The 24,067-nt window shown below is 54.0% G+C and overlaps 1 protein-coding gene and 1 long non-coding RNA gene across 5 annotated transcripts; one reads left to right on the top strand and one right to left on the bottom strand.

Moving 5' to 3' along the window:
- Window positions 1–832: 832 nt before the first annotated feature.
- Window positions 833–22,083, bottom strand: CHST12 (carbohydrate sulfotransferase 12). 4 transcript variants are annotated; one of them, XM_086692648.1, is made up of 2 exons: window positions 21,958–22,083; window positions 833–2,519 (listed from the first exon to the last, which is right to left on the bottom strand). In XM_086692648.1, exon 2 carries the CDS (start codon window positions 2,434–2,436, stop codon window positions 1,192–1,194), a length of 1,245 nt encoding a protein of 414 aa, XP_086548774.1. In that variant the 5' UTR covers window positions 2,437–2,519; window positions 21,958–22,083; the 3' UTR covers window positions 833–1,191. The 4 variants fall into 4 exon arrangements, with proteins under 4 accessions (XP_086548774.1, XP_025779005.1, XP_086548775.1 ...); XM_025923220.2 differs by having other exon boundaries at window positions 21,943–22,061; XM_086692649.1 differs by lacking the exon at window positions 21,958–22,083 and adding an exon at window positions 20,602–21,143.
- A 236-nt stretch (window positions 22,084–22,319) lies between these two features.
- On the top strand, window positions 22,320–22,946 carry LOC147572852 (uncharacterized). The gene is made up of 2 exons (XR_015245437.1): window positions 22,320–22,493; window positions 22,597–22,946. It is a non-coding gene; the product is annotated as an uncharacterized LOC147572852 (long non-coding RNA).
- Window positions 22,947–24,067: the final 1,121 nt, after the last annotated feature.

Genomic DNA, 24,067 nt, shown 5'->3' with positions numbered 1-24,067 from the left:
AGTTACTCTACAGCCGGACTCCCAAGTTCGAGTATCTCTGCTGCTGACCGTATCATAAAAAGAGGAGCAGGTGGCTTGTCGCACGGCGGAGCCCCGAGTCTGGGAGGTGAGCGCGCAGAGGCCACGTGCTCAGACGAGCCCCCGGAGCCATCTGGAAACCAGGAACAGCAAGGACACTGCGCACCAAGGAGGGCTGGGGGCAGGCCTCCTGAGTGCACTGCCGGCTCCCGGGGACCAAATGCTACACATCAAGGACGCAAGGTCAAACGTGAGCCCCACACACCACAGAGTGACCGCAAATTTCTCACCAACTACAGGGTCGTGGCCAAAACTGCAAATAAATCTGAACCAGGAGCCTTCCCGGACTAGCCAACAGGACACCTTTCCCAAGTCGGGGCCGCCGAGAGGATCCCAGGGTCAGTCACGCCCGCGAGGGGGAAGGTCACCGCATCTGTCGCCCAAGCCTCACCTTGCTGACGTCAGGAATCGATTCTCGGGACAGACTCCTCACAGCACCCCTGTCACAGCAAATCCTTACGGCCAGGATTTATACACTCACAGGAACAGCTGGAGTGACCACCCTGCTCCGTGACTGCGGCCGGGAAGTGTGGTCGCAAACAGAACACCCTTCCTGACTGCCTTCCCTTTCCAGAAATATCACACGCCAAGGGCGCTCTCGCTTGAGGAGATCTGTCTGCTACCCTTTTATAAACACGAGGGAGGCCTGATGTCAAGTGCAGGGTCCTGCTTTTTGTGGAAGATGACCACGAAAATCCCCTTCCTCTACCCGAGTTTCACGCTCTGCCAGAATAACCACGAAAGCAGGCGGAAGAAGCAGGTGTAACATTTACTCCATCCTTTCTTTCTGCACTTTTCATATTAAATATCTCAAATATATTAATCTTAGAAAACAATATTAACACAGTACTCAACGAATATAGGCAGTGGAGTAAACGGTACGTCTAGATTGCAAAATCGTAGGTTATTTAAAAAACTGGAGTGTGGGGACGGTCTCCAGCCTCCTCGTTGACGGGAGCGCTGGGGAACCCTGCCGTGTCGGGCCGGCAGGGAAACGGGGCCGTGAAAAAATCCACGCGGGAGCCCATGGATCCTCCCTCAGGAAGACGGCCGTGGGACGGCAGATGACGTGAGCCCGGCTGGTTCCGGCGTTCGGGACTGTCCCCGCCGCCCTCAGTCTCTGAGCAGGTTTTCGGGCTTCGGGTAGCCGAACAGGACGAAATCGGCCTCGTAGAGTTTGTACAGCTGCTGCCTCCAGGCCAAGGGGATGGGGGCGAACCAGCCCTCCTCCCAGCTGCTGGCGGTCCTGTTCCGGTAACTCGGGGGGAAGTGCAGGAGCTTGTCCACCTTGAGAAGCCGCAGCAGCTGGGCGGCGTCCTGGTCCAGCGTCTCCAGCTTGCCCACAAAGTCGTAGTCGATCTGGCAGGGGTGGCAGAGCCGGTGCACCTGCCTCCAGTGCTCGTTGAAGGGCGCCAGCTTCTCGGTGCGCGGGTCCAGCAGGTACTGGATGAAGTTGGCGAAGGACACCTTGAGGCCCGCGCTGAAGGCCTCGCTGACGGAGGAGGGCAGGCCGGTGCGGTTGGCGTACATGGTGAGCATGGGCACGGCGAACTTGCGGTAGAACTCCTCGTTCTCCAGCTGGAACTTGCTGCGGAAGGCGGAGATGAGGCGCACGAAGGGGTCCCGCACGAACAGGAACTTGGTGTACTTCTTGAGCTTGATCTTCATGAGGTGGCGGGAGAACTTGCCGTAGCGGCGCCAGAACTTGTTGAAGGTCAGGTGGGTGCTGGAGTTGTGGACGTACTCCCGCGGGATGTCCAGCGGGTCGCGGTAGGGGGCGCCCCGGTCCAGGAGGCTCTCGCTCAGCACGATCATGACGCGTTTCCAGTTGGTGCAGGCCACCTTGGGCACGTAGCAGTAGATGACGCCGTGGCGGTCGTCCACGATCAGGTGGTTCAGCTCGTAGTTGGGGATGTCGTCGAACGAGCGCTCCTTGGTGGGGAACACGAAGCTGGCGTTGGCGCAGAGCCCCCGGAGCACGCTCCTCCGCTCGGCCTGCCGCCCGCCGGGGTCCGGGCCCTGCTGGGCGTCGCGGGCGGACCAGTCGTAGCCCCGCACGCTCTCCTCCGCGTTGCTCAGCACGGGCCTGCCCGAGGCCTGCACCGAGGGCTGCTCCGTCCTTCGACCGGAGGGGGCGCTCTGCTTCAGGCCGCCGCTAAGCAGCTTCTGCAAAAACGCGTCCACGTCGGCCGTGAACTCCTTCTCTGCCCCCTGCGCGGGGGTGGGGCGCGGCCTGGGGAAGGAAGTGTGCAGGTAGAAGTGGGCCGTGCCCACGTTGTCCCAGTACACAATGATCAGGAGGACCATGAACACGGACCCCAAGACCAGCCACAGGCGGAAGAGCCGGGTTTTGGTCATTCTGTTCGCGGACGGGCCGCGGGCCCTCTCACCCGGGAGCTTTCACGGCAGCTTCATGGAGGAGGGGCGCTGCTCTCGGGACCCTGGAAAGGCAACACAGAGCCACGTTAAAGACCGCGTCCAGGTAAGGTGCCCTCCTGGAGCCTCAGGTTCCGGCGCACGGTGCTTGCCTCGCGGTCAGGGTCCCTGTCCCCCGGCTCCCACCCCATTCTCCACGGCTCAGGCTTTGTGGGGCTGCCTGCCGGACTTCAGCTCCTCCGTGTAATACGACTAGCGCTGCTTTGAGGGGCCCGGGATGGGTGCAGCTGATGAGGTCACTGGACATCCTTTATCACGGAACTGAAAACGGGGTTAAGAGACCAGGCTCAGGCGGGAACACAGACCCTCCTGAGCGGGAGGTGCCGAGGAGGAAGGAGAGGCGGGCAGTGAAACACACACACAAGAAGGTTAAGGTTTAATGCATCCTACAATTTGTAATAATGTTAAAGGCGCCCCCGTGGACACTGAATCCTAAGAAACACGTCAGAGGCAGGCTCGTGTGTGTGGCCGACGCGTGCTGGGCCCTGGGCACCGTGTCTGCCCCTCTGTGTGGAAAGGGCAGGGCACACTCGAGGTCTCTGGGGACAGAGGGAGGGTGCAGCAGGCAGATGAAAGCGGGCCCGTGTGAGAGCTCTCCAGGCCCTGAGAGCCTGTCCGCGTCCCCGCGGGAACCAGACAGCAGCGGAGCCATGGCCGCGGCAGGAGGGTGGAGGGAGGGCAGGTGCCGGGGGGAAGCTGTGAGTGTCAGCAGGTGCTGGGGCCTCACCCCCGGGGTCGAGCAGCATGCCACCGGCCTGGGGGCAGGCCGCCACCCCTGCGTCGGGGAGGGCTCTGCAGGCTGGATGAGGGATTCGTGCTTCCCTTACAACTTCCACTAAGGCTGTCATCGACCGCGGTCAAGGTCAATCCCCAAAAGGCCAGAGGACCCCTTCCTGGGGCCAGTCCTGTTTGACAGCTGTTCTGAGCAGCAACCCTGTCCCAGGCAGCACAGGGAAGAAGAGGCAGTGTCTGAAAAGTGCCGAGGTAAAGGGGGCTGGGGAAGCTGCAGGGGCCACATTCACCGCTCTCTTTCCTGTATTTTGAACCAGGACCATCTTACATAAAAAACAAATTATCCTACCAGGTTCCGTAAGCGTGACCTGAGAGTCTGAGGCTTCTGGAAAAGTTCAAGATCTGTACCCCTTTCTCCTGGCATTCACCTCCTGTCTGCAGTACCCCTAGACAGGCACACGTCTTAATCCACTTAAGACTAAGCGGGGTCCTTGCCTCTCCTCTGGCTTCTGCCGGCCGTCAGGCCTCTTCCCCAATAGCACCTGCGAGAGGGGAGTGGGGGCTGCTGAGGCCGGAGGAGAGATTTGCAGCGGGGGCTCAAGTATCTGGAGGGCAGTCGCCTGGGAGAGGGGACAGGCTTATCCCGTGTGGCTTCAGAGGACAGAACTCAGACTCTGGGTCTGGCCTAACGAGGGAATGAGTACACTCCTCTAAAGTGGCCCAAACCCAGAAGGAGCCATTTTTAAGACACACCGGGAGCTCTGCCAGTGGGGGCACCAGAGCAGACACAGACACAGCGCGTCCTGGGGGCGTTCTGGGAGGGTCTCCCATCGCGCATGCTCTGGGACTTCTCAGTTTCTGAACCTCTCCGAGTCTGTACCTCTTGCACGTGTTCGACTGTGTGCCTGGTACCTGGTACCTGATGCAGTTTCATTAAATGAACCTAAAACTTCATGAGGCCGAGGTCTGGAAGCAATCTCCACCCACCTATGCAGCTTTGTTTATACTCAGTTCATTTTGGGCTTTTTTGGTTGTTTTAAATGTTTATTTATTTTGAGAGAGAGGCAGAAAGAGTGCCTGAGCAGGATAGGGAGAGAGGGAGGGAGGGAGGGAGGGAGGGAGGGAGGGAGGGAGAGAGAGAGAGAGAGAGAGAGAGAGAGAGAGAGAGAGAGAATCCCAAGCAGGCTCTGCACTGTCAGCACCAACCCCAGCGTGGGGCTTGATCCTACGAACCATAAGGTCATGATCTGAGCTGAAATCAAGAGTTGGACGTTTAACTGGCTGATTCCCCCGCCCCCCCCCCCCCAGTGCCCCTATGTTGTGTGTTTGATGGAGAAAGTGCTACGTATTCACAGTACAAAGGGCTGTATGGGCTGACACAGGAAAGGTGCTGACACAAGCAGGTGACAGAAAAGAATGTGCTGGTCACTGTCACCCTCACCAGTCCTTCCTGGGCCCCGGTGATCTCAGCGCACCCCCACAGAAAAGGAGACCCAGCCGGGGGCACAGAGAACCCGGCTGACCGCTACTCTGCCACGGGCCGGGACAGTGCGCGCCTTCGGGACTTATCACACCTTGTGGAAGTGATAAGTGTGTCACAAAATGAAGAAAACCATCAGGATTAGAGGCCTGTGTCTCTCACCCAGCTTCCCCTGAGGGCATCACAGGTGTGCGGGGAGTAACAACAGCTATGTGACAACAGTTTAAAGCTCTTTTCGCGGTGACAATCACACGATGTCACAGCCTGTTTTCAAAATTAGATCATAAGTACCACGCCATTAAAGTTTTCGAGACCGTCCCTTCTCGGGGATGTACAAGGGTGAACAGTTTCTAGAGATGGAAAGTGAAACCATATCAAAAAAGAGGAAAAGAAAAGTTTTCCCGAAGGCTGAGAGCAAAGGGAAACAGTAACTGCAAATGTCAATTGACGCGAGAGCTCGGCTTCCAATTTTAAGAATGAGACTCACACGCACGGTGGGGATGATGCCGAGTCAGAGTCCCGTCCGCGGGCACAGGCACCAGCCACAGATCAAGGACTGGGCCGTCATTCGTGGGCTCAGAATGCTAAGAACCAGCTAAGTCTGGTTATGATAAATAATATATAAACACCTTTGCTTATTTTTCAGGCAAGACGTAGTATATGCGTGTTACCAAATGCCAGGGCCTACGGCGTTCTGTAAAAACGGACGCTCGTGACTAACAATTTAGTAAGACTTCGCTTTAATTTCGAGGACAAGAGACGGCTGAATACCCGGGGGAGAAAAACAACACACAGAGATAACGCGTCTTCGATCGCAGAGCCGTCACCACGGGCCAGGCACCGGGAGGAGCGTGTCACGCGCGCGCGTTCCTTCAAGCCTCTGCACGCGGCCTCAGGGAGGCACAGCCCTCTCACGGCTGAGGAACCCGGGGCCCCGAATGCAAGCCTCGCTCCACAGGTCAAGCCCACACACACTCCCGCTCCCTCAGCTTTGCTACCGTTAGACGTACTCGGTCTTCCAAACGGCTTGCGTAGCTCACGCACGAGGACGTGCACGTCCTTAAAACGTACCACTTGGTGAGTTTGGACGCATGCACCCGTGACACGCTCACCACGGTCAGAGAGGGAACATCTCCTTCGACCCTCCAAAGCGTATTCAGGCCCCTTCTAATCCCTCTCCCTGGCTCATCCCTCCCCTCCTGCAGCTGATCTGCTTCCGTCACTATAAATCAGCTCGCGTTTTCTGGAGCGTCGTATCAATGGAACCACACGGCATGTACTTTGAGACTCGTCCATGTGGTCGCGTACGTCGACACCTCCTTCTTTTCCGTGACCTCGGGACATTCCACGGTAGAAAGCGTTTACACGGGAGTCATGGTAGGATACACGCACCTGACACCCGCCCTGTATTTTCCCATCTCTCCCAGGGACTGAAGTCACACGGGCAAGTTTCCTCCTACTCAAAGTTCAATCTGGTGAACAGAAGGGGCTTAGAAGGATCACGCTTCCTTGGAAGTTCAGATGCTGACCCGCGTGTGTCTGTCACAAACAGACAGGGTTCCCTGGCTTTTCCGACCCAAGAGGCGCAGAGGCACCGGGCCTGGAGGCGAAGGGCACCGAACGGAGCACTGGTTACGGCTTCAAGGGCCGTGGTCAGGCTGGAACTAGCCCCAAATGCTCCCAGTGGGAACCGAGGCACCTGACGTTTCTTTCTTACCTGTGCGCGATATGGTTCTCTAAGCTTTTAGCACCAGGCGCTACAATCTTTGACTCTTGTAGTACATTTAACACCTAAGGCTTTGTTCTTAGTCCACAGATAACCTCCTGAGGACGACCGGGCACCACCAAGCACTGCAGCCGAGCACCAGGACCCCATCCAGGTACGGTACCTGCCCCCGCCGGGCCCGGGGCCAGCAGCAGGCCACGCGGCGACCTCCACGGCGCTTTCCTCGTGGGTGCAGAGAATCTACGGCTTACGTTGTAAACAGCGAGTCAACTGACTTACTCGTAATGAGACCCGTAACTTACACCACACCACGCACCCTCGACCACTCGGTGTGAACGGCACGGCCCCTCCCCGTGGCAGGCGGCAGGGAGAGCTCCCAGGCGGGCAGCCGGCCACGGAGTAAGCACACGGGACTCCACATGGGAAGGGCCGCTGCGACCGCCACCCGACACAAGACAGAGTCCGCACATATCCCGGGACAGCGCGAGGGAGTCTGGGCGAGTCTGACTCCCCTCTTCACGGCTTTCGTGTTTACGGTGTTTTTGTTTACACTGAGCATTGATTGGTTTTTACTGTGAGAAAAAAACATTTTCCTTTTTAGAAAAGATACATGGCGGGGTGCCCGGCTGCCTCAGTCTGTTAAGCATCTGACTTCAGTTCGGGTCATGATCTCACGGTTTGTGAGTTCGAGCCCCACGTCCGGCCGTCTGGTGCCAGTGCAGAGTCTGCTTCAGATCTGCCGTCTCCCCCTCTCTCTCTGCCCTTCTCCCTCTCGCTCTCTCAAAAATAAACATTTAAAAGAAAAAAGGCAAGAAAAGATACACGGCAATAAAAAATGAAGGCATTAACAACAAAAGAAAAAATAGACAAAAGTGGACTTCATGCAACTTAGCAACTTTAGGGCATCAAAAGGCACTGCCCACAGGGAAGATTCCTGCAGAATGGGACAAAACTTTTTCTAATCATGTATCTGATAAGGGGTTAATATCCAGAATAAATGGAGAACTCGTTAAACTCAAAGGAAAAAACAAACAACCAATTCAAGAATGGGCAAAAAGCATGAGTGGACATTTCTCTGAAACCATACAAATGGGCCATGAGTACACGAAAAGATACTCAACATCACTCATCATCAGGGAAATGCAAATCAAGACCACGACAACACAGCACCTCACACCCATCAAAAACCCCAATCAAAAAACAGGGGAGCCTGGAGGGCTCAGTTGATGCAGCGTGCAACTCTCGACCTTGGGGTTGTGAGTTCTAGCCTCACGTAGGGGACAGATATCACTTTAAAAAAATAGTAAAATCAGTTCACCTGGGTCGCTCAGTAGGTTAAGCGTCCAACTCTTGATTTCATCTCAGGTCACGACGCCAGGGTCATGGGATGGAACCCTGCAACAGGCCCAGTGCTGGGTGTGGAGCCTGCTTGAGATTCTCTTTCTCTCTCTCTCTCTCTGTCTCTGCCTCTCTCATAAATAATACAGAAATAAATATCTTAAAATGAAAACAAAACCAAAAGATGAGTGTTGGCGAGGATGGGGAGAAATTGGAACCCTCATGCACTACTAACGGGAATGTAAAATGTTGCGGCCCCTGTGGAAAACAGGACGGAGGCTCCTCAAAACATTAACAATAAGGGCGCCTGGGTGGTTCAGTCGGTTGAGCGTCCGACTTCGGCTCAGGTCATGATCTGACGGTTTGTGGGTTTGAGCCCCACGTGGGGCTCTGTGCCGACAGCTCGGAGCCTGGAGCCTGCTTCGGACTCTGTGTCTCCCTCTCTGCCCCTCCCCTGCTTGTGCTCTCCGTCTCTCAAAGGTAAATAAACATGAAAAAACATTAACAACAGAATTACCATGTGATCCAACAATGCCACTTCTGGGTCTGTATTCAAAAGAACTGACAGCAGGGTCTCCAAGAGATATTTGTACAGCGAGCCCCACTCACAGCAGCATTATTCACAACAGCCGAATAATGGGTGTGGAAGCCACCCAGGTGTGTGGTGAAGAGTAACGACATAAGAAAACATGGCACGCACATGACAAGTGTCACTCAGCCTTTCCGAGGGAAGACATGCCGGCACCTGCTACAACGTGGACGAACCTACAGGAAGGACATGATGCTCGGTGACATCAGGCAGCCACAAAGGACAAACGCTGTACGACTGCACTTCTGTGAGGTCCCCAGAGGAGCTGAATCCATAGAGAGAGAGAGCAGACTGGAGGTTACCAGGTGCTGGGCAGGGAGGGCAAGGGGGTGTTAGTATTTACCGGAGGCAGATGTATTCTGTTTGGAAAGGTGGAATGAATTCTAGAGACGGAGGGTGGTGATGGTTGCGTGACAATGTGAATGTGTTCAATGCCACTGAACTGTACCCTGAAAAATGTGAAGATGATAAATGTTACGTGCATTTTACCACAATTTAAAAAACTGGCAAAGAAAAGAACGAATCAGAGCTCGAACAGCAGACTTGGAAGAATTTATAGGAGGTGCCATTGAATAAATAAAGCAAAATGCAGGGCAATGTGTAAAAAACAAATATGTGAGTAAAAATAAATAAAATTTAAAAAAAAAGCAAGGCCTTAAATGTGGGCGAGAACTGCAACAAAGGCCATAAACTTAGAGCTGGCCGCTGGAGCCACACCTTCATCTCACAAGTCTGCACAAAAGTTCAACGGGCCGACCTTACGGCAATTAGTTCACTAGACCAATGTTCAAGTTTGAAACATGTACAATGATGGGGCGCCTGGGTGGCGCAGTCGGTTAAGCGTCCGACCTCAGCCAGGTCACGATCTCGCGGTCCGTGAGTTCGAGCCCCGCGTCGGGCTCTGGGCTGATGGCTCAGAGCCTGGAGCCTGTTTCCGATTCTGTGTCTCCCTCTCTCTCTGCCCCTCCCCCGTTCATGCTCTGTCTCTCTCTGTCCCAAAAATAAATAAACGTTGAAAAAAAAAAATTTAATAAAAAAAAAAAGAAACATGTACAATGAGAGGGTGGACGAATGACAACAAGACAGGTCCTCCCTTTGGGTCGCCAAACCCCGTGTGCCTGCGTCCTGGAAGCGTCGCCTCGCCCTGGAGCCCTGCCACGGAACCAGACCTGCCTGGGCCACAGCCCCATCCAGGCTTTTCCAAGTTGAGGCGATAAGCACGTCAACACCAGGCCGAAGCAGCGTTTACCGATGAGGCTGAGGCCACGGTCCATTTTTAACATCAAGGAGCAAGGGCAGTCCTTTGTGTGGTCATTTCTAACCTCAAACAAGCCACATAAAGGGCGGTTGTGGAGAGCAGGCGGGCGGAGCCTATCAAAGGGCCCGTGGGAACAGTCCCAAGAAAGGAACGGGCTGTGGCTCCTGCCAGGCACGCACGATCGCCAGTTCACAGCTTCTCAGAGGCGCGACGAGAACGAGAAGGCCCAAGATAAGACGACTACCAGACAGCATCGCCCACAAGTCTTACTGTTAAAAGGGATGGGAGCATCCGAATTTCTGGGTGACACTTCACTGCCTTCACGATGCAACAGCGAGTCCTGCAAAAACACTGACCTCAAACGTGATATTCGTTCAAAAAACGAGGGCATTATTTCCAAACGTGAATCTCCAATTATTTCAAAAAAGCAGTCAACAAAAAGGGTTACAGCTTTGGAAGAAGCTGTAAGAAGCCAAGAGGCGTCGCTGAGGAAATGACTGACAATCATCCTGGCTCCTGCCTCCAGCGAGAGAACGGCCAGCAAAGTCTTGTCCCAAAACTTCGCCTTCGGGGCCCAGGTCTCTGCAAGGGCTTTGTCAAGGGTCCTGTGGACGCCACTGATAAGACAATTCAGTTTTAGGTTAGGTTTAGACCAAAAACACGGAGGGTGGCTGTGCAGAGTGGTTTCTCAGCTCGGGGTGGGGTTGCTGAACGTTCCTTTTCACACGCAGGGTGCGGCAGCGTAAGCCCAGAGAGCCCGCGCCCCACACCAGCCGCCCACCAGAGGCTGCTGGTCCCCAGGAGCCTTCACACCCACGGCGGGCAAAACTCGAGGAAGGCCGGGCTCCCTCCCGCCTTCCCTACAAGTGCGGGCCACACGGCCAGACCCACGTGAGGACCCTTGTAGGGGCACTGCCCACACTTCCAGAGCACAACCGATGACCACAGTATGAAAAGGTCGCCAGGTGTGTGCTGGTTAATTCTGTGTCACCCTGGTTGAGCTGCGGGCGGCCCAGACGGTTGGTCACGCAGCACTCGGGTGTGTCTGTAAGGGTGTCTGCAGAGGAGACTGACATTTGTTTGACTCAACAGACTGAGTAAGGAAGTGGGGGGTGGGCCTCGTCCAATGTGCCGAAGGCCTGCACAGAACAAGGCGGTGAAGGAAGAGAGAATTTCCCCTCTGCCCGTCCCTGAGCCGGGACAGCTGTCTCTTGGGGGTCAGGGATCAGGCCTTCAGACTCAGACGGGAACACACCATCAGGACTGCTGGACCTGAGCTTCTCAGCCTCCAGAATCACGTGAGCCAATTCCTAAAAATACATCTCTTTCACACACACACACCCCAGTGCAAGTGACAAACCAAGGAAACGTGCTGGGGCTCTCCAGAGAGCAGAGTCCGGGGTGTGTGTGTGTGTGTGTGTGTGTGTGTGTGTGTGTGTACACACCACACGTTACAAAAAGAAGCAATCACATCACCGAGAAGTGAAAGAAACAGATACTAAGTATTTGCCGCAGTGGAAAGGGATGCCGACTGACTGCGGAGTTTCAGCCACCAGTCAATAGAGTATTCCAGGGGGAGGGCAGACGGACTTCCCCCGTCTGGATACCCAGTTGCTCCGGCACCGTTTAAGAGACCTGTCTTTCCTGATTCAATCCGTTCGGCGCCTCTCCTTTTTCTTCTCTTTCTACTCAGGTTTACTGAGGTCTGACTTACATCAGCAATTATCTGCAGAGTGTGAGGAGTTTCAGCAAAGATACACCACAACTAAGACGCAGAGAATTTCCTCCACTCTCAAAAGTTCCCTCCTTCCCCGGTGCCCACCTCCGGACAGCCGCTAATCTGTGTTCTGTCCTATGGTTCACCTTTCCCAGACCGTCACCTACATGAGACCACAGAGGACACAGCCTCTGCACCTAGCAAGACACTTCGAGATGTGTCCAGGTTGTGGCCTGTGTCAGCACGAAGTTCTCTTTGCCTGGCTGAGTAGTGTTCCACTGTGTGGATATACCACTGTTCACCCGTGACCATTTATTTAACGGACTTGTGGGTTAGTTCCTTGTTTTTGACTGCTATGAATAAAGCTGGTTATCAACTTTTTTTGGTATACAGACTAGATTCCTTTTTTACGCTAAGACTTTTTTAAAGTTAGAAAAGTTGGTATTAAAAAAAAAAATCAAACAGATTTTTCAGTTCCTAGAAGGTTCTACAACATCAATAAAAGTAGATATGCTATAATAATGCTTAGGGACTCTATTTAAAGACCAATCAAACTGATCATCAAAAATATGATATATAAATCTCAGCTTATCAACGATTTTTCAAATAAAATTTTAAGGGCTCAAGTGATTACAGCAAGGCTGCATACAAAGTTAATATACAGAAGTCAACTACTTTCCCATATATCAGCAATGAACAAGTGGAATTTGAAACTAAAAACACAATTCCAGGGGTGCCTGGGTGGCTCAGTCAGTTAAGCATCCAGCTCTTGACTTGGGGTCAGGTCACAATCTCACAGTACAAGAGTTCGAGGCCCGCATCGGGCTCTGTACGGGCAGTGCAGATTCTCTCTCTTGTGATTCTCTGTCTCAATATCAATAAATAAACTTAAAAAAAAAAAACCCAAAACTACAATTCTATCTACATTAGAACTCCCCAAAATATCTAGGTATAAATCTAACAAAATAGGTACAAGATCTGTATGAGGAAAACTACAAAACCCTGATGAATGAAATCAAAGAAGAACTCAACATACGGAGAGATATTCCATGTGTGTGGACAGAAAGAGTAAATGTTTGTCAAGATATCAGTTCTTTCCAACTTAACCTACAGATTCAATGCAATCCCAATCAGAATCCCAGGAAGTTACTTTGTTATTATCAACAAGCTGTTTCCAAAATTTCTACAGAGGCAAAAGACCCAGAAAAGGCAACACGATACTGAAGAACAAAGTTGGAGGACTGAATACCGGACCTCAAGACTTACCATAAAGCCACACTAATCAAGAGGATGTGGTATTGGCAATAGAGCAAAGATCAATGGAAAAGCACAGACAGGCCAGAAATTGACTCCCAAAAATACAGTCAACCAGTCTGTAGCAAAGGCAACACAATGGAACAAAGACAGTCCGCCTCTTCAACAAACGGCACTGGGACAAGTGGACACCCACATGGAAAGAGGAGTACGTGAAAGAATCCTGACACAGACCTTACTGCCTTCACAAAAATTAACTCCACGTGGATCACAGACCTAGATGTACAACGCGAAACTATAAAACTCCGAGAAGGTCACAGGAGAGGACCTACATGACCTTGGGTGTGGTGATGCCTTTCAGATACAGCACCAAAGACCCGATCCCTGAATGAAAGAATTGTCCACACAAAGATGTGTCCAAGAATATTCACTGCTGCTTTATTCAAAACAGCTACAAACTGAAAACAACCCAGAGGTCCACCAACGAGTGAAAGAATAAACAAATCGTGGTGTGCTCATTCAGTGGAAAACCACCCAGCCACAGAAGAGAACGTACCACCGGCTCATGAACCAGTACCTGCAACGACATGGGTCAATCTCACAGATATTAAGCTGAACAGCAGAGCCCAGACACAAGTACATACCACATGATTCCACTTACAGGAAGTTCCCGAAAGGTGAAAACAGTGACAGAAATCACAGAGTACAAAGGAACAGGAGGAAACGTCAGGGGATGGAAATGTTCTATTGTGTTGACCACAGCAGTAGCTCCACAGGTGGACATATCTGTCCGCATTTGTTGAATTGTGCACTTACGAGGTGTGCATTTTGGGGCACCTGGGTGGCTCAGTCGGTTAAGCATCCGACTTCAGCTCAGGTCATGATCTCACGGTTCGTGGGCTTGAGCCCCACATCGCGCTCTGTGCTGACAGCTCGGAGCCTGGAGCCTGCTTTGGATTCTGTGTCTCCCTCTCTCTCTGCCCCTCCCCTGCTCACGCTCTGTCTCTCAAAAATAAATAAATGTAAAAAAAAAAAAAAGAGTTGTGCATTTTACTGCATGGAAATTATACGTCAATACACCTGATTTCAAGAAAAAGAACGTTAGCAGTCTTCTTAAGTCAACCTCCAGAAGCTCAAACTTTCTAACGTGAATACCACGAACTAGCTCTTAGTTCACAGGACAGGAACACAGGATGAAAACACCGGCCCCAAGGTCCTATAGACATTTATAGATCAGGAGGAAATGGGGAGGAATCTGGAGACCAAGGCCAGTCTGTGCTGAGTGGCCCTGGGACATCACCTCAAGTCGGAGGTTCAATTTCTCACGTATAAAACCAGACCCCCCCAAGGCCATTTTGCTCACCAGAGTGACCCAGACTATGGAAATGAAAACATGAGCTAAATATATTATAAAATATTAAACCACCCCCTTCAGCCCATACCACTGCACTTATTTATTTTTCCATCTTTATCGGGCCCTCAAATATTTGTATTCCATAAATATACCATGTTATTTATTTTTTATTACTCATACTTTCTACCCATAATTGGTTATCAGCAAAGGAATATCTATGCTTTCAACTGACTTTATAATAATTACAAGAGCTAATATGTTTTCAAAAGTGCTATTGTAAATGCTTAGATACATCAACTTACTTAATCCTCACACTGATTGTGGTTAAACTAGGACAGAACATTGAGGCAACTTGCCCAAGTCTACAAAGCTGGCACCTGTTCAGAGCTGACATTTGAACCCAGGCAAATGAGTTAAGAGCCTACCTTCCTGGGGCGCCAGGGTGGCTCAGTTGGTTAAGCATCTGACTCTTGATTTTGGCTCAGGTCATGATCTCACAGTTCACGGGTGTGCGCCCCACACTGGGCTCTGTGCTGACAGTGCTTGGGATTCTCTCTCCTTCTCTCTCTCTGCCCCTCCTTCACTTGTGTGCACACTCTCTCTCTCACAAAAATAAACTTCAAAATAAAACAAAACGGGGGCACCTGGGTGGCTCGGTCGGTTGAGCGAATGACTTTGGTTCAGGTCATGGTCTCACGGTTTGTGAGTTCAAGCCCCGCATCAGGCTCTGTGCTGACAGCTCAGAGCCTGGAGCCTGCTTCGGGTTCTGTGTCTCCCTCTCTCTGCCCCTCCCCAACTCATGCTCTGTCTCTCTCTGTCTCAGAAATAAACATTAAAAAAATTTTTTTTAAACAAAACAAAACAGAGCCTACCTTCCCAACCACCACACCCTGCCAGTTTCTATAGTGCACATTTAATGCAGAATTGGTTGGTTTTTAGCGGACACTCAGATTTCTATTACCTTTATTTCTTCTTGTACCAATAACCAACTTCTGAGCATCAAATCAAACGACATGACCTTCATTAAGAAGTCCAAGAATGGGGACACCTGGCTGGCTCAGGCAGTTAAGCGTCTGACTCCAGTTCAGGTCATGATCTCACAGTTCATGAGTTCGAGCCCCACACTGGGCTCTCTCCTGTCAGCGGAGAGCCTGCCTTAGATCCTCTATCCTCCTCCCTCTCTGCCCCTCCCTCCCTCACTCTCAAAAATAAATAAACATCAAAAAAAAAAGAAGGTCCAAGAATGTTTTCAGTTTTACTTATTATGCTACTGGCAAAAATACCAGAAACTACCCACTCCTTTTCCAGCTTTACAAATACTACATAAAAAGCAAAGAAATCACTACAGTACCCACCGCTGTAGCCTACAGAAATATGGAAAGCTTCCGTGAGCAGTCTCCACATTTATTCTCTGAGCTGCATCATCTAGCATTGGCAGTGATGCTTGTGCTGGATTAAAGCCCCAGGTGCAAAACAGATGTGCATCCGATGCCACCAGCATCAGGGATTATTATTATCAGTTTATTTATTTATTTTGAGAGAGCGAGCCAGAGTGGGGGAGGGGCAAAGAGAGAGAATCCCAAGCAGGCTGCACCATGTCAGTGCGGTACTGACACAGGCCTCGATCCCACAAACCGTGAGGTCATGACCTGAGCCGAAATCAAGTCACCCAACTGACCGCGCCACCCAGGCACCCCTAGGGGTTATTTGTTTATAGAATCACTTCGCTGGTGTTCAGTTCACCCTGAGAACTACTTCTGACAGCGGCTCAGATAAAATTAGGAAGAAACAGTCACAGTGATGGACTGGAAGGCTGGTGTGCGTCCCAGAAGACCTGGATGAAAATTGAGATCGAGCCTGAGCTGCCCCCCCCCCCCCCCCCGGAGCTGAGCCCAGGACACAGAGGGCCATGGGCGCACACCGGTCTCCCGGCCCCTGGTCTCTGAGCCCCACCGGTAACTATCTCCAAGAAGATGGGGTATCAGGGCACGCGTACTACACTCCCACGCTAGATTTCAAGTTCTGAGAGGACAAGAATCATCTCTTGTACCTGCTATATTCCTCACAAGACCCAAAATTTTGCTGCATGGCACTTGACTCTGGAATCCAAACGATCGCTCTCATTTCTCAGAGTTCATTCGAATAAATTATTTCAAGGGAAAATACTGATGGTAAGTTCCACCACAATTAGTTTAAGAACCTGCCTGGAGCTTTACGTCCGAAACCCATCCAGACTCTAACCTCTTCCAGGCTTTCCACCGCCCGTCCCTGCCCCCCACCCCGGTGCAGCCAGCATCAGCTCTCACCCGCAGCACTCCAACTATCTCCATCCAACCTGCTCTCTGCTCTTGAGCCACACAACCACTTTCAAGGTGGCAGTCAGGCTCATCCTATCCCAAGTCAGACCACACCACATCTCTGCTCAAACCCCTCCGGTCACTGGAGTCCGATGGCTTCCCACTGCAGTTCCTACAGGCCCTACCTGATGGGATCCCACACCCTCAGCCCTTCCATCGCCCCCCTCACGGCCCTGCCTAGATGCACCCAGGGGCTCCACCCCGCACGTGCTTCAGGTTCCTGCTCAAAGCTCACCTCACCAGGGAGGCCTCCCGGGCCACTCCCACCCTCCAGACCTGCCTCCTCTCTGTGGCTTGTGTCATCCCCTCCAATATCGCACGTTCTCCGCTTTATGTATGCATTGCATCATCTGTCTACACTACAATGTAAACTCGAGGAGGCATGTATACAGTAGGTACTCAATAGAGTCTTCACGCTAATGAAGACAACAGATGAACACAATGACCCTGATTTTATAATTCCTGAAACTGGCTGACAGGTAACGAAATAACGGTGCTCCCTCTGCTTTTGAATATGCTTTAAAACCCCTTATAAAAAGTTAAAAAGAAAAACAAAATAGCTAAAAAAAAGCGCCAACACTGCTATGTGACCACAGCCAGGAGACAGGATGCAGAGAACAATGACAATGATGACAAGGAAATCAGAACAAGTAAACTCTTCCCAGATAAGGAAAAGGGCACAAAACACAGGCAGGACCAGGGCCCCTTCTTCCATGAGAGCCGGAAGCTTAGTGCAACTGTCTCTATGTTTATCAACGTTACTTGCACTCGTTTATGTTAAATGATGAAACCGTTCTAGGGAGCTGATTACAGAAGAGGGCAGCCCCCTGGCCTTTCCGCGTAACCCGCCCCTACCGTGCTCCCTCATTCTTTTTAGCAGAATCTTTGGTGTTAGCTCCGCCTCCGGATAACAGCCTCCTGGGCTGTAAGGGGATCAGCTTTACCTACTGGCTTCCTACTCGGGCAGGTGGGAGGGTAGTTTCCCCAGCCTCCCCCCACCACCTCTGCACCCCCCCCCCCCCGCCAGGCCCTGCTCATCCCCACACGTTCCCCAGACGGGCACATCGGCATTTCAATTAGAGCAATATTCCACGTTTACACAAATTATCATCCTTGAGCAAAGGCTATTCACAGCTGAGCCTTGCAGTTCACCGTAATTCTTCTTCTTTCCCTGCACAATGGTTTATTTTCCCTGGAACTCGTAACAGTCTTGTGCTCTCATTTGCTTGTACTCATCCAGCCCCAGCCCTGCCAGCTGTCTTCATCCCCTCTCCAGATGTTGTAGAGGATCCGGCACCCTGTGGATTTCACCTGCTCCCTCCCCTCCCAAACTCTCTCCCGGGAGCCGTCTGACGGGTCAGGCCTGCTCTGCACACCTGCCGCCTCTCTACCTCCTCCGGGAAAGCCCCCTCTCCTCAGGCTCTGTCTAGACTCACCACCTCATCACGGGAGAGCATGCCTGTCCGTCACTCCCTTAAAGTAGGGACGCAAACTTCGGGGGCGTGTCTGAAAACATCTTTATTCCGCTCTCCTTTGCCCGAGTACAGAGTTCCAGGTGGAAAATGTTTTCCTTTGCAATTCTGAAAGCCATGCTCACCTGCTTTCCACCTTCTGAGGTTGCTGCGGACGGGTCCCCCAAGCACCCTGCTCCGTTTGTGATGCCCTCTTGGTGGCCTGTGTTTACTCTTTTTTCTAGAAGCCAGCACAGTCCTCTGCCCCAGAGCCCTGAAATGTCACAACAGCGGGCCTCGGGGTGGGTGTGCACATCTCTCTCTCCACCCACGCTCTCACTACCCAAATTCTGAAACCCACAGCCTCGGCGGCGTTTCCAAATAAATCCCTTCCTTGTTTCCCAAACTCTCACTCGTTACTGTGGAAACGCGGCAACCCTCACTATGCAAACCCGATCCCTGTGATGCAAGGACCCACCCCGGGAAGGGAAGAGACAAGAGAGGGAAGGATACCTGCCTCCCCCCCACACTGCCCACCCCCAAGGCTGGCCACCTGGATGCCCCTTCCACACAAAGTTTTGGTTCTAGGACGTTCTCGTGCATCGTGCTGTGGACGGCCCCGTCCTATTTTCTGTTCTTTCTCACTGACGGGGATCATTCAGCTGTCAGCCTCCTGATCGGATCCCTTACCTTCTTCCTTGCTCCCGCTTCCCACCTCTGCTTTTCTGTTCACCTGCCTCAGTTCCTCAACTTTATCTTGCACGCACTCACTGAGCTTTCATTGCTCACATTGTTTTCTTCTTTTTTCTTTTTTTTTAATTTTTTTTTTTCAACGTTTATTTATTTTTGGGACAGAGAGAGACAGAGCATGAACGAGGGAGGGGCAGAGAGAGAGGGAGACACAGAATCGGAAACAGGTTCCAGGCTCTGAGCCATCAGCCCAGAGCCTGACGCGGGGCTCGAACTCACGGACCGCGAGATCGTGACCTGGCTGAAGTCGGACACTTAACCGACTGCGCCACCCAGGCGCCCCGCTCGCATTGTTTTCTATATCCAAGACTTCACGTCTTGGTTCTTAGAGTGCTTCCCCTGCCTGTTTTTATGGGGCAGCCTGTTCCTGTCTCTTATCTGCATGTGCACGTCGGTGACAGGCGGCTTTCCCGGTCTCCTTCCCGCACACTCTCCGTGGCCTGCAAGCGTGTTCCTATGCCAGAGGTAGGGCACCAAGAGAACTTGGAAGCTTTGAACCATGGTGGGGGACGTGATCAATTATGAACTTCATTAGGGGGGGAACCTCTGACGTCACTACTGTTAGGTCCTTTCTCTGGAGCTACTCATACTCCCCAGAGACCCTTCCACTGTCTTGCCCGAAGGGAGCAGTGCCAGCCGGCAGTATTCTGGGAGCCACCGACCCCCTTCGCTTCATCCTCTTGTGTTGTGTATAGCAGGGCACACCCCCGCCCCCCGCCCCCCAACTCTGCTGGGCATTTCCCGTTCCTCTCTGAAATATCCACAAAGTTCTCTAAACAGTTACAGAAACCGCCACCCCGGTTAGCGGCGGGAAGCACCGAGTTGCTGTGTCAGCCGGCGCTGGGCACATCTACTGGCAAGGGGCTGGAGAAGCGGCCGCCCCGGCTGCAGCCACAGACACTCCGAGCAGGTGTGAAACCAACTGCTGGTTTCTGATGAGAAAGAGACAATTAAAGAATCGAAAATAAGAGGTAAGCTGTGGTTTCTTAAAATGATAAACCAGCAGCATCTGCTTCAGCAGTAGCATTCGGCAGATTCTCCTCCACAAGTGGCACTTGAGCCTCCAGATCTTTCTAGAACAGAATCACCCATCAGCCGTGGTGACACGCCTTTTTTCCACCACCTTTCCCTTCCTGGCGAGTGCTCCCCACTCTCTCTCCAAGAGCATGTCTCATCAGGAGGGCCCACAAACACCACGAATCCTGCGAGCCTAAAGGTCACACGTGCCGTGACACCCCCTCCACACCCGCTCCAGCTCTGTCCTTCAAGCACCCACGTGAGAACTCTTGGCTGCTGGGGCATTTTTCCTTTCCCCTTCCCCACACCCCGCGCAGGCCATCACACACACGGTGGGCTCTCCCGTGTCAGTCTCGTGACCACCCCCCACTCTGGCGACCTCTGTCCTCAAGTCATTCCCCCTACACCTGTACCCAGCCAGTCTCCACCTCCCCGCACCCCGAGACTGCCTTCCACGGTATCGCTGGTGCTGCCTTTCTGAAACACGGATCTATCACCCAAAACCCCGACTGCCCCGCCCCCCTCACCTAAGGTCAGGGTAACAGCCCAAACTCTAGAACGGCATTCAAGGCTCCTCGGTAAGAAACCTCTTTTCAGCCCTAGCTTCCACCCCATTCCTCAATCCCCCTCTCACAATGAATGCAGGGACTTCCTGCCCCCCAAGCACCCCATTCACTTCCCTGTCTCCACACACCCTTCTGCCTCCACCTGGAATGTTCTCTCCAACCTTCACTCGTCCTTCAAGGCCCCCGAAGCCGTTATGTCGTCGCCACCATGGAAAACTCCAAGGCCAGAAAATAAACCTCACCGACCCCCTTTCTTCACGCTCTGCGAATAATTGCCTAGATCATCTACTGTGAGGCCACGCTGTACGATAATCAGTGTCACCATAACTGCCAGCAGCCAGCCCAACGTGGCATCTTGCAAATGATCAGGGGCTGCAAGTCTGCTGAAATGATGAGGCCGGCCCAGGGCGGGTAACGGGATCGGGACCGCGATCAGTGCCGCGGGCCTGGAAATACCAACCCAAAGTCGGACCAACTACTTTGCCAGAAACGACACACCTTTGCAATTCCATGCAGACGCTCTCCGGATTCACAGCAGAGGCACGTTCCGGGGTCGGGTCCTAGGCCTGGCTATCACTACTGCGGGGGGCAGGTGCACCTAAGTGTATCAAACCAACTCTCGGTCACCCCGATCTTCCACAACGTGCAGTTGTACCTCAATTTTTACAAAATGCCCTAACATCCCCGTGTCCCCCCTCCTTTTTCACCAGACACCAGCCCTGACTCACACTCCCCACGCCAGATGTTCACGGAGAAGGGCGGCAGGGCGGCCGCGGGTGGGGGCAGGCGAGGACCCGCGGAGCCGCTTCCCAGGCGGCCCTCAGCCCGGACCCACACTTCAGGGGGCACTACCCTTAAAGATGCGTGTGCAGCGCACACCCCCATTCATGCCGGGCCTCCTGAGTCTCTCCCGAGTCCAAGTAGAAAGTAAATAATTTAATAAATCGCGGACACACTGTGGCTTGTTGTGCTCCGCGCCAGACGGAACCTCGGCTGGAGCCAACCGCCTGCCAGCGATGTCCCGGCGGCCAGGAGCCCGAGCTTTAGATACAAGTCCCTCTGTTAGCGGCCAGTGCGTGGCTTCCTTTCGCTGGAGAGGCACAACTGCTGTTTCCGAGCAGGGGATCACTGGAGTGGTCCGCCTCCAAGCCCCCTACCCCCACCTCCCAGCGGTCGGCCTGGGGTCCCCGGGGTGGGGGTGGGGGCGCCCAGCGCAGGCCTAGCTGGGGTCCCCGGGGTGGGGACGGGGGCGCCCAGAGCAGGCCGAGCTGGGGTCCCTGGGAGAGGAGGGCGCCCGGCGCAGGCCGGCCTGGGGTCCCTGGAGTAGGGGGGAGCGTCCGGCGCAGGCCGAGCTGGGGTCCCCGGGGTGGGGGAGGGCGCCCAGCGCAGGCCGAGCTGGGGTCCCCGGGAGAGGAGGGCGCCCGGCGCAGCCCGGTCTGGGGTCCCTGGCGGGGCTGCCCAGCGCAGACCGGCGGGAGGAGCCCCCGGTCCCCGGTAGGCGCGGCGGTGGGGGGGGGGGGGGGCTCCGGCTGGCCCGGGGTCCGCGCGCAGGGAGCCTGCGAGGGCCCTCGGAGCACTGCGGCGTGAGGCCCGGCTGCGAGCACCGCCGAGGACGCGGACCGGGAGCGCGCCTGCGGAGCACCCCACCCGCCGCCGCCCTGCAGCGCGGGGCAACCTGGGGCTCAGAGAGGCTGCGAGCCGGGCCAAGGTCACACAGTGGCCGGCGCGGGGGCTCGGCCCGGGGCCGCGGACCCACCGGGTGGGCTGAAGGAGGGAGCCAGAACCCGCCCGCCGCCCGCGGCCCGCACGCCGCCCAGCGCCTCGAGCGCCTCATCTCACCTCACTTCACCTCACCTCGCGTCGCCGCCGCCGCCTCACCACCAGCCGACCCTCCCGAGGCTGTCCCTCCGCCGGCCCCGCCCCCCGAAGCCCGGAGCCCCGCCTTCCGCTCCACGTCTCGCGAGAAGTCGCGGCCCACGGAGGGGCCACGGAGGCCGAGGGGCGCACGCTTTCAACGCGCCTGCGCTCTCCGCACCCCGCCCCCGCCCTCCGCAACCAGTGCCGTGTGGCGCCGTATTTACAACCCGCGATCGGCCCCGCCCCCCGGCGCCGGGAGCCCGCCCCCCTCCCCAGCAGCCAATCCCGTTCTGCGGGCAGCGGCGTTGGCCCCGCCTCCAGCGGGTGGGCGCGCGGCGTGCGCAGGGGGCGGTGGGAGGGCCCCGCGCGGCGCCACTAACCTGTGCTTACCGGGCGCCTGCTGTCTATCGGCTCCTTCGCGACCTCCTCCGCCTGCAGAGCATCTCCGGCCGGGGCCTTGGGCGAGTGACCGAGCCTCTCCTGGGTTGTCCCCAGGTTTGTCGGAGAGGGTGGTGACTTCACCTTGCAGGCAGGTGCGAAGCGCCCCGTGAGATGCCCACTGCATAGCGAGCGCTCGCGATCCTTGCTCTTTGTATCCATGGCTTTTCCTTAGCGGAGGTAATATGTACGTAACAGGGTTGACCATCTTAGCCGTTTTTAAGTGTACAGATCAGCGGCGGGAAGTACGTTCACGCTATTCCGCAGCCTCCGCCACCATCCACAGGACATTTCCACCAGTGATGGTTTCACAGCGGACTGCCTTCCGAGGGGAGGCTCTGTCTTCACTCTCTTCTTGCCCAGCAGTCAGTCACTACGGAGTCTCCACCTGCTGAGTCCTGAGACACAGAAGGGCCCTGCCCTCCCCGAGCTTTTAGCAGGTGAGACGGAAAGCAAACAAGGACCCCGACCGCTCCTTTGCATCACATTAACCGCGGTCAGGCCTCTCCCAGCATAGACACAAAAATAAAATCAGTATCCTTTGCCCATTCCAGCTATCGCTTCCTCAGCTAACACCTCAAAGCAGTGGGTGGTCTCTCTCCACAGTCTCCTTTTCCCTAAGTCCCCTTCACTCCACTCCCTGGGAAAGAGGTCCCCTTCGGCAGGCAGGCCGTGCTGGCACAGGGAAGGATGGCAGAGGGCAAGTGCACACAGGGTGGGATGGCACGGGGCAGGTGCACACAGGGAGGGATGGCCAGGACAGGTGCACACGGGGAGGGATGGCCAGGGCAAGTGCACACGGGGAGGGATGACACGGGGCAGGTGCACACGGGGAGGGATGGCCGGGGCAGGTGCACACAGGGTGGAATGGCTGGGGCAGGTGCACATGGGGCAGGGGCACACAGGGAGCTGGGAAGACAGTGGTGACATTCCAGTTCTTAAGCTGGTGACAGGTGATGGATAGGTCATTTTACTAACAGGATTCAAGACTTAAGATACGTGTTTCGCCTGTGTTGTTTTGTGTGCGCATCATTTTGCTCAGCCTGTCATAACAGAGTACCACAGGCCACGAGGCATAAACGACAGAAATGCAATCTCTCTCAGTTCTGGAGGCTGGGAGGCCAAGGGGCTGCTTCCTTCAAGGCTGGGAGGCGACTCTGTCTGGGGCCTCGCTTGTGGGCTTGCTGGCCGTCTTCTGTGTGTGTGTTCACATTACTTCCTTCCATCTCTGTGTCCACATTTCCTCTTTTGTAAGGGCGGAGCCACACTGCACGAGGGCCACCCTCATGACCTCCTTTTAACTTGATTTCCTTTGCAAAGATCCTGTCTTCAAATAAGGTCACATCTGAGGTCCTGGGGTTTAGTACTCCCACATGTCCTTTTAAAGCCCATAACAGTATTTATGAAAAATTATAGAATGAACTGTTTTAAAATGTTATTTCCCTTGAAACATTTATAAGAATGGTTAAATTTTTAAAAACTGGCGAAACCTAGTGCCAATGAAGAGAGTGCGCGGCTGGAGCCCTCCTACATTGCTGGTAGGAATGCAAAATGGCATAGCCCCTTGGAAAACAGTTTGGCGGGTTTGTAAAAAGTTAACAGTAACTCTACCAAGCAAACCAACACACACACTCCCGGGTATTCGCCTAAGAGAGATGGAGGCTGACAT

The sequence above is a fragment of the Puma concolor genome, chromosome E3, assembly GCF_028749965.1.
Source record: "Puma concolor isolate L17-30 chromosome E3, mPumCon1.1.hap2, whole genome shotgun sequence".
NCBI classification, from domain to species: domain Eukaryota; kingdom Metazoa; phylum Chordata; class Mammalia; order Carnivora; family Felidae; genus Puma; species Puma concolor.
Note: the sequence above shows the minus strand (reverse complement) of the source record. Positions and strands in the feature narration are given on the sequence as shown.